Source organism: Lagopus leucura, unplaced genomic scaffold (assembly GCF_019238085.1).
Source record: "Lagopus leucura isolate 7727_CA_CO unplaced genomic scaffold, USGS_WTPT01 Super-Scaffold_100018, whole genome shotgun sequence".
NCBI lineage: Eukaryota > Metazoa > Chordata > Aves > Galliformes > Phasianidae > Lagopus > Lagopus leucura.
The window spans coordinates 9,911,329-9,926,389 of NW_024962272.1; the positions used below are offsets into that span (position 1 = coordinate 9,911,329).

General features: G+C 33.5%; 1 protein-coding gene across 1 annotated transcript in view; it reads left to right on the plus strand.

The window, feature by feature from the left end:
• VPS13A (vacuolar protein sorting 13 homolog A) overlaps positions 1-15,061 on the plus strand; it is an 87,944-nt gene that overhangs the window by 3,259 nt on the left and 69,624 nt on the right. Inside the window, exons 2-14 of the mRNA XM_042877367.1 lie at positions 3,660-3,703; positions 4,245-4,287; positions 5,287-5,382; positions 5,661-5,762; positions 6,317-6,426; positions 6,704-6,763; positions 7,926-7,985; positions 8,214-8,294; positions 8,737-8,794; positions 10,748-10,875; positions 11,086-11,192; positions 11,502-11,673; positions 12,042-12,104. Of these exons, the coding sequence (XP_042733301.1) occupies positions 3,660-3,703; positions 4,245-4,287; positions 5,287-5,382; positions 5,661-5,762; positions 6,317-6,426; positions 6,704-6,763; positions 7,926-7,985; positions 8,214-8,294; positions 8,737-8,794; positions 10,748-10,875; positions 11,086-11,192; positions 11,502-11,673; positions 12,042-12,104 (1,124 nt within the window). The remainder of the gene's footprint in view (positions 1-3,659; positions 3,704-4,244; positions 4,288-5,286; positions 5,383-5,660; positions 5,763-6,316; positions 6,427-6,703; positions 6,764-7,925; positions 7,986-8,213; positions 8,295-8,736; positions 8,795-10,747; positions 10,876-11,085; positions 11,193-11,501; positions 11,674-12,041; positions 12,105-15,061) is intronic.

Genomic DNA, 15,061 nt, shown 5'->3' on the forward strand with positions numbered 1-15,061 from the left:
AATCTACATTTTCTGTCATGTGTATTAGTGTAATAAATATGTACTGCTTTCATATACCATGCAGCAGGTGTGGTTTTCTGCATTGTAGTAAAGTCATTTGGACTGGATGGGGGATACATCAGTAGTTTCTTCTGCCTTTTGTGATCTGTTTTACAAGAGGTGTCAATATAGAAGGTGTCTGGCAGACACTCGAACCCTCAAAGACTTCCAGCTTCTATCTGGAAGGTATGCTTAAGTACAACTAAGCAGCAGCACAAATACAAGTGGGAAATGACTGGCAAGGCAGCCGTTGGTAGGAAGTGATCAAAGGGTTTCATAAGCTATGATCCTATCAGTAATGGGATAGTCTTGGAAAAAGCAGAAATCCTATTAAAGTGTGGGGAGCACAGTTTGATACAGATCAGATATCAGCAGAGATATTTTAAGTTCCTGATGTCTGTCATGTTTGATATCTCTTCCCTTCGTCTGTCTCACGTCTGTCCCTTCTTATTTACAAGGACAGTATTGAAGTTAGAGTTCATAGGTTAAATGAGCAGGACTTTTATGAAGATCAGTTTCCTTCTCCTGCCTAGCTGTTGTTGAGATAGATAACAAAATTTCAGTTACGCCTCTTCGGTGAAATGCTTTACTAAATATTACGCTGATGTTTGAGTGTCTGAAATTAAAACATAAACCTTCATAAAAATTAATTAAAGTATTTTAACAAATGTTTGATTCTGTTTAATCAGTTGCAATGTCCAGAGATCAGTGAAGCTAAGGATTTTCTTCTTTTATAGGCCCAGTAAATTGTAAACTATAGGTATTTGTGAATGTTTTAGCTTGCATTATTGTTTTGGTTGTAATCCTGTGCATTTAACCATAGGTATTTATACAGCACTAACTTATCTGTATTTACAGTTTTACAGGTTGCTTAGTTAGCAAGTTTTTAACCATTCTTTTTATCTGGATGTATTATTATGTTCAATGCAAAGAAACAGCCAACTGCTTCTCATTGGGAAACGGATCAAATCCAAAACCACCCAAAGCAAGCCCTAAATCTTGACGTGTTTTGGAATCTTATCAATTAAAATCTGTTGGCTGTACCCCAGGACAGTGAAATTCAGTAACTATGTTATGTCCCACACCAAAGTTTTATTTTATCTTTCTCGGCTTATGTTTCTGAGAGTAGCTTTAAATATATATGTAATTGCAGTGTCCGAATACCGTCCACTTGCATTCATGTTCTCTCCCAAGTGTAACAGCGGACTGCCATAGGGAGTACCGGTATGATTAGTTACTATGTTTCAACTCATGAGTGCTGAAATTGGGAACCGGATCAGGTCTGGCACCTGGGAAATAGTTCAGGTTTACTTTGTATCTTCTTCACACTGTCAAGTGCAGAAGTAAATGTTGCCGATATGTACAAAACAGGGTGCTTCAGTAGCCGTTTGCATGCTTCTGTAGTTAGCTTGGTCCGTTCGCACCCTCAATCGATGCGCTTTTTTTTTTTTTTTTTAAGTTGTGATATTTCAGTAAACGTTTAGTAAATTCACATTAAAATGAAATTATCACAGTTTTACTAATTTATCCTAATTACTTATACTAAAGCATTAGAACTTAAGAAACATACATACAGGGAAAAACAGTGAAGAAGAATAATTTACCTGGCTTCCCCATCCCAACTCTTTGTATGGAGCTGTTAAATTTTTTTTGAAGCAGTATTGATGCTGTTTTTATTCCCTGCCAGTATGATGGGCTCAGGCAAAATGATCCATAGCTTGCCTTGTGAAAAAGTATTCTTTAAGAGCTCAGGATGATAATCCTTGCATGCTTTGCAATGGTTTGTATTCAGAAACATTAGGGCTTTTTGTTATTGCAGCTTACCGTAATGTGTCTCAGCTGAAAATGCACAATGCACCAAAGCGGTTCATAAAGACAATGTAATGCTTACTTTGCTCTCAGTGAAAGTGAAAGAAATGAAAGCCATTTAAACTATTTCATGTGTCATGTAGTCTTAGAGATGGCTGATAGACTTGCTTCAACTGGGAGGCAAAAATCTAAGCTGCAGTAATTACATCACAAACACAAACCTGTACCAGTAGCATTACTTACCATGAATCAGCAAAGCCTTCATGGAGAAGAAATATGCATGCTTTGGTTTTGTTTTGTTTCCGCTTATGAAATGAAACTTCTGTTACTGAGTGTTAAAATGCTCTGTGCAGTATGAGTATTGATAGGAAATAGATTTAATGTAGAACTGACCCTTCTAGTAAATAAAAGCAATTCCTTGTCATTTCCTGCAAAGACTAAAAAGCTGTCATAGCTACTAGATGGGCTGTGGAGTACCATTGGAAATGCTTCTTTTCTTCTCTTTTTTTTTTTTTTTCTTTTTTTTTTTTTTTTCCCCCCTCCTCTTTTTAGATGCTCGGGCCACTATCTTTTTATTGTAAGGTATAAAAGTAGAGCCTGCAGCTCAAAACCATCTTTCTGCATAAAGTATCTCTTTTGATAGGCTGATAGTACCATGTGTCAAATGTATAAAATTCTGCCAAAGAATGCTGTGTATAGATTACTCTGATGACCACATTAAATAATTAGAAACTTAGTATTTTATAAGCACCATAGTATGCTTCAAGTTCACTTGAAAATCTCTACAACAGCAATTCAGTGACTGGAACCAACTCCAAGGAGTGCAATTCTGATATCGTTTCCCCAAAATGGTTCTACCCTGAGTAGTGTCCAAAGCCATCATCACCATCTAACTGCAAGAATACTTACTGTAGTTGGAGGCCCAGTCTCCTGATGTGTTTGGCCATTTTTAACTTGGGTGTCCAAAAGGAAAATATTACTGGGTCAATCAAATCTTACTTGCTATCTCAGGCTGTGTTCCCTTCTGGGTTTGTAATTTACTTCCTGTTTTCTGAATCTCATTCATGCCTCTGTTTGGTAATATCAAGTGTCTGTTCCACGTGCAAGTGTTAAGAATATACAACTAATTCAAAGATAGCAGTTGCAGATGTTCCCTCTTGTCAGAGAATTTGCAGATGTTTCTTCAAACTATGTGTGCTTTCAAAAGATGAATTTCGTGCATCTTTCTGATGTTCTTCTATGATGTCAAGTGTCTGACACTGAGCATGTTGTAAAAACATATTCCGCAATTAGAATTTTCTGTGTTTACAGGATACTGAAGTTATTCTTGTCTTATGACATTCAAAAATTGGATGTACTGCAGTGCTTCCTGTGAACTGTCATAAAACTTAAAAGCAACTTGCAAATCTAAGATCTTCTCAGGGAGAAAAGATTCAGAGTAAAGCTAAAGCTGTAACATGGCTTTCCACAAGCCTGAGAAGCAGATGGTCGAAGAAAAAGAAGCAAACTTTTAATTTCAGATATGTCCTTATGAAATTCAACCATCATAAAATCATTAAGGCTGAAAAAAAACCTCTAGGATCATCTCCATTGATTTACTTTGAGTAATCTTGGGTTCTTTTCCATGGAGGATCCACAAGCAAATCTCAGAGAAAGATTTCTTTGTAATGGAAATGGGCAATGTATTCTTAATAATCTTTTGTGAATATTTGAGATGTGGGTTATGGATGTCTTCATGGCTAACACTTGTTAAGTGTGCACTGTTAACTTTGCTTATTGTAGTTTTACTTATTGGCTTTTTTGATTTTTAGGAGCTGTAGCGCTGAAAAATCTTGAAATAAAAGAAAATGCACTGGTAAGACAATGAAAGCAAAGACACAAACTTGCAAAAAAATTATTATAGGACACTTTTTGGTTGATTTTTTTCTGGTTTGTATTATAGGATATGCAGCAACTTATATGAAAACTCACTTTTTTATTTATTTATTTTTTTTTTAGTACTTATCTAGTGAGTTTGAGATTAAGTTGAAGATGAACCTATATACTTACTGGCTTCAATTCAGATATTTTGCAAAGAGAAAACTCATGTAGGAATGTATTTAAATAAATAAATAAGAATACTGGAAGCTGTATTTTTTTCTGTAGCATATGGGGTAGAAATTTGCTGTGGGGAGTGTGCATGGCTTAACAGTCTAAATCAGAAGCTCATTGTTTGTGCATTCTGTTATATTTAGTACCTTGGCTTTATTTATTTATTTGGTGTGTGGTGGTTTTTTTTTTTTTTTTCCTCTTCAATGGTTAAGTGATGTATTTGTTGTTAAGTTTATCTTTGTCTCATAATCCTACTTGACAGGATTTCACAAGTTGCTGAAATATTCTAAAATACTTTGTTTCAGAGTCAACTGGATGTGCCATTTAAAGTTAAAGCAGGACATATTGGTAAGTTACATTTTGTAATGCATTCCTGCTGGAGTCACTAAACACTACTTTTCCTTGCAAGCGTCCTTAGACATTGTAAGCAAGTAGTTTTCTTGATTTTTCATACTTTGAACATTCTGGGTTTGTTTTTTTGTTGTTGTTCTGAAAAACAAACAAACATAAAACCCCACAACCCTGTTTTATTAAAGACCTTGAAATGAGTTGAAATGTGAGGTTAAAATGTGTGGAATCTTGTTTATTCATATCAACATTAATGAAAAAAGAACACAGTGTAGCAAATGAACAGTTGAGTAGAACTAGGTCTCATCTGTTTCAGCAAGATTCATCTCTGATTTCGCCTCCTCCTTCCCTTTGTCTTTTCCCTTTTATGAAATATTTTCTCACCGCTAGTTGACTGCATTTTAAAAGTTAATCATTTTTAAAAGTGAACTAAGCTTAAAGCCATACTGTTTCCCATAGATTTCCTCTGGAAATTATTTTTCTGTGTGTGACTAGCTTCATACTTTATTAAAAATGACACATACATGAAGAATGAGGGATGCTGTAATGTCAGGATCATCATGCTTACACACATGTATTCATACTTAAGGGTCTCTTCCATGGAAAAAGAAAAATATGTATGTTTTAAAAAATCTGTTTTTGGCAATGTTTTGCTGACAGGTAATGTATGAGTTGTCTTCTTTTGTGTATGTGAGGGTGCTGTAGTGGATTTGGAAGAAGGGGCAGTCTGTTGTGAAGAATGAATATAATTCAGGGGAGTAAGGAGAGGGACTTCAGACATAAGTGTTTGGCTCATGCAGAAAACTTGCTGAATGTTCATCTGCGTGCTACTTAAGACAGACAATCCAAAGGAAATCCACCTCAGATACACTGTTTTTTATGTTCTATAAAGTAATTGTTTAGAGCTTTTGCAGTTAATGTCAGTTATCTTTTTAATAATTTCTTTCTAGTCAGCTGTATATGACTGTATAGCTCATTTTTTTTCTTTTGTGTTTGTAGGTCAACTTAACCTGCAGATTCCATGGCAAAACCTTTATACTCAACCTGTTGAGGCAGTTCTTGATGGAGTTTATTTGCTTATTGTGCCCACAGCCAGTAAGTTAATATAGAGAAGAAAATGTAAAAATGTGTGGATGGGATTTCAGAAGTCTCTGTAGTTGGTTGATATTGACTTCATAAGCTTTATTTCTGCTAGATACTCCTACCAAATCAAACTAGGTAAATGTCGGTGGAGCGTTCTTCGGTAGTTTAGATTCAGTCAAATAACTTTTTGTTGTGGTAGAGTTATTAACAAAATATGAGAAAAATTGCTTTTGTAAAAGTATCCAAAAACATGGTTTTTTGTATCTCACCTGTCAATATTGTGCATCTAGGCATAAAATATGATGCTGAAAAAGAGGCCAAGCAGCTCATGGAGGCAAGGCAAAGGGAATTGCAAAGGATAGAGGAAGCAAAGCAGAAAATAGCTGAGCAAGGTAAGAGTGAGAACACCTAATTAAAGTATAGCTATTTTTATTTTTTAATTAAAAAATATATTGAATTTCTCAATATTCTAGATATTTTGTTTTGTCCTGATATTTAAACTGCAGTTAGAGATCTTTATTTTCATATAGAGAGGTATGTGCCTGCAGGTTTGTCCTAGGTAGTATTTAACTTAGCTGTTAGCTGTTGGACATTTTGTTGAAATAGCGTTCATTTTTGGAAAACAGATACTGTCTTGAAATCTGAGTGTGTAGGTGGCATCAATACTGCAAAATTTTCATCCTGGAAATATGAGATGGTTGCCATCTCGTACTTACATGCTTTTGAATCACCTGCATCATATCATATGCTGAAACTTTGTAGGCTGAGGAAATAAATGTTACAGGTCATATTGAGAGAGAATGTTATTAAGAAATGAGAGAACAGAGTAATAGAAAATTTAGGCATCTGTCAAATGACTCCTACGTTTTATTCTGGTTCAGGTCTAAACATTCTTAAATGTGAACAGAATATTAAATTCTTTTTTTTTTTTTTTTTTAAAACTTAGACCAAGTGAAAGAAGAGAAACAAGACACTTTTGTAGAAAAACTAGTCACTCAGGTCATCAAAAATCTTCAAGTGAAAATTTCCAACATCCACATTCGCTATGAGGATGATGTAAGTGATTTTGTCTATCATAAGATAAGGGGATGTGGAAAAGTGTATTAAATAAGGAACTTGCATGATTTTTTTTCCCCTGTTATTTTGTATGTTGGCAGAATGCTATTAAAGGTTTTAAAGTTTCATGCTCTTAAAGTAAAAAATGAAAACTGATAAAAAGCTTGTACCAAAGCATGAAGATATATGTGTGTATATTTACTGTTGTCTGTTTATTTCCAAGTCTAAATGTTAAGCACAAGATAATCTTCTTTTGGTATTTCCCTCACTTTTTTAGATCACAAATCGAAGTAACCCCTTGTCATTTGGGATTTCACTTCAGAACCTAAGTTTGCAGGTAATTTTATTCTTCATCTGAAAACCATGTGACGCATACGTTAAGGTGACATATATGATATAGGTTATGTTGGTTTATAAGTTAAGTTTTTCTATCTGGTAACATATTGTCTAATGGAAGAATTCTTCTAATCATGGGCTAAGCACAATGGTACTTGTTTTTCAAAACTATTTGGTTTATCAAATCAAGCACATATATTGGAGTGGGGATATTGCCATTAAAGATAAAATGCTGCCTTTTAAGAAGATCTCTGGGAGGAAATTTTTATTCTGTCTTTGCAATTTGTTGTTGCAAGGATCTAGTCTTTCATAAATACCTGCTATTCATAATCTATGAGTGCTTTATTGAAACTGACATGAGAGCCATTTGCAAAGAAGGAAATGAAAAGAAAAAAAAAAAAAGAGTGATGTCTTGTTTCAAATTGTAGTTGAGTTTTTTAATCTACAAGCTTCAGTTTTTGGTATGGGTATTAGTTATTTTGGACTGTACACATTCACTCTGGAAGTGCAGCTAGTAGAAGCAATATACTGAATAGCTCTGATTTTGTAGCTTTTGCTGTATAACTAATAATCATAAAGAAATGGTATTTAAGTACCATTCTACTTTCTTGAATTAATTAGTCATTGATTCTTTTTTTTCTAGCAGATTCAAGAAACAGAAATAGCTCTTTTCTAACCTTTTCCCACAAACAATTTTGTATAATGAACCAAAACTGGTAATCTTACTACATCACTTTTGAAGTGCTTATCATGTCGGTCTTAAGAGTGAATACTAGCAGATAGAAATTCTGTTGGGCTTGAACTAAGCTGCTATTTCTGGAATAACAGAATAATTCCAGTCCCTTTTTTTTCCTCCTTTGAAAATGCTTCCCTATAAATAATACTAAAGGAAAACTGCTTGCAAAACTGGAATCTTTAGGTTCCTGTGTACAGCGTGCCAATCACTGCATATATACATATATGTGTTTTCTCAGTAAGGAAGTCCGATGAAGTTTCTGATTAAGAAAGTCACGGCTTGATAGTCCAAAATCGGAAGATAGTGTCGCTCCAATTGCAGAGGGTTTAATTATGATGATTGTCCTGTTTGTTCTATTTGTTCCAGTGATGATAAAATGCTGATATTGAGTAAAGAGCAGAAAAACTATCATTACTTTTCATTTCAGACCTCAGACAAGAATTGGAATCCATGTTTACATGATGAATCTGCCAAGTTGTTCTATAAGGTACAGTATAATCTGAATGCCAAAGAAAGAACTAGGTGCGGTACAAACTAGCTACGAATTTGAATTTCTTCTACAGTAAGAAGATACAACTGTGTAGACTTTGAAATACAAAAATGTGCAATGTGCACTGAATGGTCTGAATATTCTTGTTAGTCCAGACTTTGTGAAATACAAATTACATTTAAAACTTTTAGATTTATTAATATTTATATTCTGTTGTTTTTTCAGCTTGTACGACTGGATAACCTTTTTGCTTACTGGAATGTGAAATCTGAGATGTTCTATCATTATGGGTATAATGAATCACTGGTAAGTAAAGAATGAGTGTCTGCTACTGTAGTTCATACTGTGAAGAACTGAGCAGGTTTCCCTTTCTGTTCTGTTCTCATTTATGCCAATATCTTCAAGAAATGTCTTGATAGTAATTGAAGCATCAGGGAAAATACTAAGCTTTATGCTTTTTATGTGATGGAAATCCAACAGTCATCTGAGAAACTTTGGGGAAAAAAAAGTCCTTTGTTGATTAGAAAAATATTTACAATAGGGGGTATTTCACTGCTCAGTGATTTAGTAGCTAAAAACAATAGTCCTCTAATATATCAATTTAGTTATGTTTAAAAATGGATGCTTATTTCAAATTGAATTGTCTTTTGGAGGGATTATCTGAAACATATCAAACTGTCAATCGCTTTTATTTTTAAAAGTCTACAATGTAATAGAATTGTGACTTTTTAATTTTACTCCATTATAGGTTAGCTTGAAACAGGGAGTTGCCTGCCGCAATGTGATTCCAGTTGGTTATGATTTTGGTAAGTACTACGTGAAGTGTTACATACTACAAGTTGAAATAAAATAATATGCATAGTTGTTTTATTTTTAGCACTTCTCAGAGGTTGCTGCTTTTTTATTCCATGCGTTTGTTGTTCTTTTGTAGGAAGAACTGTGTCTTCATATTCTACCGTATTTGTACCCTTAAAAAGATTTTGATTACTGTCAAGAGTTTTTCTAACCCAGTGACATTAATCGTCATTCGCATCCATTGATAATTCTTTATTTTAAGAATCAATAATGTGTGCATCTTGTAAGTCATGTTAATCAGGGGTGGTTTGAATAATTTATGGTTTTGAGATTGCTTTGTGATTTTGAGGTAACTTACCTTATGGGAAATGTACTTTTTTTTTTCTTTTTTTTTTTTTTTTTTCTTAGGGTGAAAACAGTACCTACATAATTCTGAAACACCAGTTTTTTGTTTTCTTTAGTGTTACCTTATCATAAGTTGCGCTGCTTTCATTATTGTTTACTTTACAAACACCTCATTGGTTGCATTCAAACATGGTAGTTGTGTACTTTCCATATTCATTTTTATTTCTCATGTGCTTCTTTAATAAGTCTTCACAAAATAGAATGGCTTTTGAAATGGCCTTATATAGAGCAAGTAGTTTACAATAAAAAGGATTAAAAAAGGCAGCATTATTTTATTTACAGATTTTTATTTGCCTGAAGGAGGAAGCTTTTTGGGTCTGTCACAATTCATCTGCTCCTCAGTACTATTTAGTTTATTCTGTTTTCTAATCTATGATTTTCAGTTGCTAGCTTGGACTCTCTTTACAAGAAAGCAAGTGTAAATATCATCTGTTATCTAATCCTTACACAGAAGTTCAAAAGGATTAAGTGGAAAATTCCAAGATTTGGGATTTACACTCTTAAAAGCCATCAGTACCCACAGAAACACAGATATTTTAAGATTTATATCATGCCAATGTTAGGTGGCATGTGAAAATTCTGACTGTTGCTTAGCAGCTCTACGCTGAGACCTTGATAGGAAGGTAGCAAGTAAAAAGTTGTCTTTTGTATTTTGAACTGTAAACACGAGTGTAATACCAGCAGATAGAAAGGAGGGAAAAATAAATATATCAAACTGGATACAGGGAGAAAATAAGTACAAAATTTACCACAAAATACATAGAATAAAACTAAACTTCACAAACAGTAATGAGCTTAAAGTGAAACCAAGTTAAATAGGTGTAAACATTGCTTTATCTTGCCAAGATATTTTCCACACTTATGAACTTATCAGTAGATCTAGAATATTTTTTATGTAGATGATGTATCAGTATTTGTAATAGTAAAGGAAATTTCATTTTATAGGGATGTGAACTACATGATTTCAAGTAATACTGTTGGATCATTTTCCTGAAACAGATGGAAAAACTGAATCAAGCATAGCTTCTGAAGGCTCTAGTGAATGCTTGATATTGCCAAACTGAGGAATAACATCTATTTTCTGAGCTAATTTTAATGTATGATGTGCTTTGCTTTACTTAGCACCCACATTGATTTTTTTTCCTGTGGTTACTCAGGTTTTGATTTAGAAATGTAGAATATTTATTTATTTATTTATTAGTGTGAGTGTAACTAATCAAAGAGTCTAATGTATCAGTAACATCACACACACACACACAAACAAAAAACCAACAAAGAGTTGTCCTTACTGTTACCTTTTGGGCAAGTCTGTGTTAAAGTGTAGTCATTAAACCAAAATGATTTATGGCTCACATCATCAGAATAAAACTGGAAAACTGTGTATAGCTTATACTGCATTTTTTTGCTGCATTGATCAAGTTTTCATGTTCTGAATCAAGCATTTTCCAAGAAATGACCTACTGTAACTTGAGCTGATAGGTATTATGTATTATTTATGGGAATCTTAAAGAATTCATGTCGTTTTTATTTTTTTCCTTTTATCAACATCTGTGTTTCAGTATTCCGTCCAATTTCTGCTGAGGCCAAGCTTCTTATGAATCCTCGATCTGACATTGACTTCTCAACTCCAAAAATGGATCTAGATGTAAATATAAAGGACATAGCTGTTGAATTCAATAAGCCACAGGTATATATCTATATCTATCTATCTATCTATCTATTTTTAATTACACACGGTAGTGAAAAGGTTAGTATGTAATTTTATAGTAAACATAAAGTGATGTTTTGCTTTTCTTTGCTAATTATTCTGTCATTAAGGAAATATAAATGGTTTACATTGTTTGCAGAGAACCAGTTAACACTCAAGTTGGACTTTTTTTGTTTTTTGATCTTTTAGTACTTCAGTGTCATGGAACTTCTTGAATCTATTGATATGATGACTCGAAATTTGCCGTATAGGAAGTACAGGCCTGATGTTCCACTGCACAACAATGCCAAGATATGGTAGGCCTCCTCATGCTTGGAAAACAATTTGTTAGTTATTTACTCATTTGAAACATAAATCCAGATATAATCTCTTATTTAAGAATGTTGGAACTCACTTCCTCCTAAAACTAAGTCCTCTGTGTTTTTTGTTGGTGTTTGCTTTGATTTTTTTAAGATTATCATATTTAATCATTTGTTGAACCAAAGTGTAGTATTAAACAAGGGATTTCATGCTTTCACAACTAGTTATAAGTGGGTGTCTGCATAGCTTTAGTCATCTTTTCAGTAAGCCAATAGAAATGTAAGCTACACTTCGTTTGTCCTTAGGTGGAAATATGTTATTTACGGCATCCTTGAAGTAAATGTTCAACGTAAGCTCCAAATGTGGTCATGGGAACATATTCGGCATCATAGGAATCAAGTGAAGAACTACAAGGAGTTGTATAGAACAAAGATAATATCAAAAAAACCTAATGAAGAAATCTTAAAATCTTTAGAGGTCAGCCATTTTCTGCTAACAGCTTCATTTTAATGTTTTTTTTTTTTTTTTTTGAAGTAAACACGTTATGTGTTTGTAAGTACTGATTTCGAATATAACTTCAGCAACCTGACTTACAACTTCATCAATAATGTTCTTTGTGAGTAATATCAATAAACATATGAGTTCATTTTAAATTACTAATTGCAATGAAGAAAAACATAAACTGATGTACCTTTTTTCCTCCAGGTTCATTTTGCTTTTTGAACTTGAGCAAATTACTTGAGCTCTCTGAAAAGAGTAGTTTGTTGTCACTTTCTCTAAGACTGTGAGCAATGAAATCTTACCAAATCAGACTGTCCAAAAATAATTTCTCTCCTCTCTTTTAGGAATTTGAAAAGGTCCTGGATATTTTTAACATCACACTTGCAAGGCAACAAGCAGAAGTTGAGGTAAAATTTCATCATTTAATTGAGTTGGAGAACATCAACAACATAAGATTGTGTGTATACATTAGGCAGATGTGTTTCAGTTCTGGTGTTTGAATTATGCTGTATACAGTCTTTTCTTCTACTTATGTTTCACATTTGTTATTGTAATACATAGTTTCAGCCTCCAATTAAGCAGAAATTAGTTTCATATATAGTTTCTCTAGAATAACTGATGAGGGGAAATTTATTCCCACAATTCTTACAGAAGATCTGTGAAATTTGGTCAAGTGATGAAAGTTTAAGGTAAACTGAAAGTGGTTATGTCCGTAGCTTGGAAATTTTCGGGCTTTTATTATTTTTTTTCACTCAAACAAACTTGATTAGTTTTATTCTTTTCCTTCCTAGTACCCTATGAATGTAGTCTTGACACCTATATACCTAGTATGTTCACATTTTGTTACTATTTTGAAAATGTTATTTTGAATATAGCTAATGCAGAATAAAACCTAAATAAATGGTTACAATGAAGTAAAATAATGTGATTTCAGAAGTAAGAAACTTGTATAACTATGTCAATATGCTCCTTAGTTCTCAACATAGTGTCTGAACATTAATCCAGAATACTGAAGGGAAATCTGCAGTTTTTCTGAAATCTGCAAAAGGGTCTTTCTTCATTGATAATCATTGTGACTAGAAACAGAACATGAAGTTCAGAATGGTTGATAATTAAAATTCACTTATTGCAGTCATTTGTTATCACAGTAGTTGAATGAGACATTTCAAATTTCTGTTTTGTAGTGTATTTAAAGTGCAGTGTGAATGCAATTGTAGAAGTAATGATGTATTGGTAGAACAAAACAGGAATCTATAAATGTGTTTCTTTTTCCTTACAATTGTTTATACATAAATCTATTTTAAGGAGCATGTATAATAATTATTCAGACTTTAACAGGGGAAGACATGGTCATGTTCCTCCTCTTCAGTTGTTTGGCTGGAGTTCTTTTCCTTAGCAGTTTTTGTTTTATTTCTCATTTAATTTTTGTCTTTTTATTATTATTATTCTTTCTTTCTTTATTTTAATCTTGTGCCATGGAGTTACTTTGGTTTTATTTCTTTCCTCCCGGCACTGGTGAGGTGAGGAAGATCCTGGAGAATTTCTAGTCTCTGTTCTTCCTTTTTCCCCTCTGACTTACAGTTGTGCTGGAGAAAATAAGTATGAAATTAATTCTTACAGAAGGTTATGTCATACTACACTCCTATAATGATCATGTTCCAGTCCTTAGTTTTAAGACAAGTTTCTGTAGTGCTTAGGTGAGGGTTGCAAGAAAATTTATTTTTATTTCTTTGTACCTTAAGCAATGCATTTGACAGTGTTGGAGAAGTATCTTGAAAGACAAAATAGAATAGTTCAGTTGGAAGGAATCTTCAATGATTCTCTAGACCAATGCATAAGTAATTTTCTGGAGTAATTTCCAAGTACTAAATATCAGGTTACAATGATTCTAAGTTGTGTCCTACCTCTGTTGATCTGCTGGAAGCCTTTTGTAATTACTACCAGTTAATAATAATACCTCACAAAACAGTCCCAAAAAGGATATTGCAAGAGCGTAGTCTATCACTAGATTTGTATTGTTGATAGGTAGCTTTAAGTCTACCAGGAACTTAAAGGAATATCCTTTAAGTGTAGGCTGAGTAAAGCTAAATAAAAAATCCTATTATTTGTTAAGCTTTCATGTTTCTTTTTTTTTCTTTCTTTTCCTCAACATAGCTCAATTGAATTTCAAGGGCTTGCATTTTTTCAGGCTTTGAATTCAAGCTCCCAGGAGGCTACAATTATTGAACCATTTGATCCTCTTGGAACTTAGTAGCAATAGCTTTCTATCCCATACCTTCACCTAGTTTTTAATCTTCATCACTGTGCCCTGCATAACAAAACTCAACTTCAATAAGCCAAGCATCAACTCCAATATCAGATAGCTTGAGAAACTTTTATCCCTTCAATCTGGAGAAAATTCATAAATGATTCCCTGAACTGAGAGTAGATGCTGATACTCTTTTTCTCTCCCTTTCTTTTAATGAGAAAATGTACCTTCTTTTAATCAGAAAACGTATCTTGCAAAGTAATCCTTCTGTAGACTGCATTGATTTCTAGACCTCTGCAAAGGAAGCAAAGAAAAAGGGCAGCGGGATTTATTCAGAAAGAGTGAACTTTTTATCATGCAATTTTTTAAATTTTTTTATTTTTTTGTATCTTTGCACAACTATGGTTTTCCTTGATTCTGCTTATAGCCTTTCTTACGTTGGTCTATGGTGCCAGCTGCAGCTTCAGACGTGCCAAGAATGGCAGTTGTCCTCAAACTCATAATTCTTAGTGTCTTACAAACCTCTTATCTTGGAGGTTTGACAGCTCTATTTTAAAGCTTTGTCCATTTTTTTTCCATTAAACCACTTGCTTTCTACAACTGCTTGATAATTTGACATCCTTCATAAAAAGAACATTAGATGACTTTTCAAAGTTTTTTAGCATGTGTGTTCTTTAACTGACATTCTGCATAATTTGTCTCTTACTTTGGGTATCATATTCACTAAGTATCTTTAAAGTCAAGGCTTATCTTGGGTTTATGTCTGCTACAGTTGTATCAGTTATGAAAATACTTGGCTTATGTGGTCTGCTACAGGTTTGAGAACTCCTCTGTTGTTTATGTTGCTTGATGTGCATTTACCATCACTTACGCCAAACTTTATGTGGTCAAATCTGGATATAGGTTTCACTTTCTCTGAGAACACAGTGTTGAAGTCATGATTGGCATCTCATGGTATGTGTCCTAGCTGTTGAAATGATGCAACTAGAAGAAAGGAAGATCTACTGTTGTAGCTCTATATATCAGATCCGGGAATGATTTCCTATTTTTCTCAAAATAATTATGTTATTACTCAAATAACATTGGATTTTTTTTTTTTTTTTTTTTTTAACATCT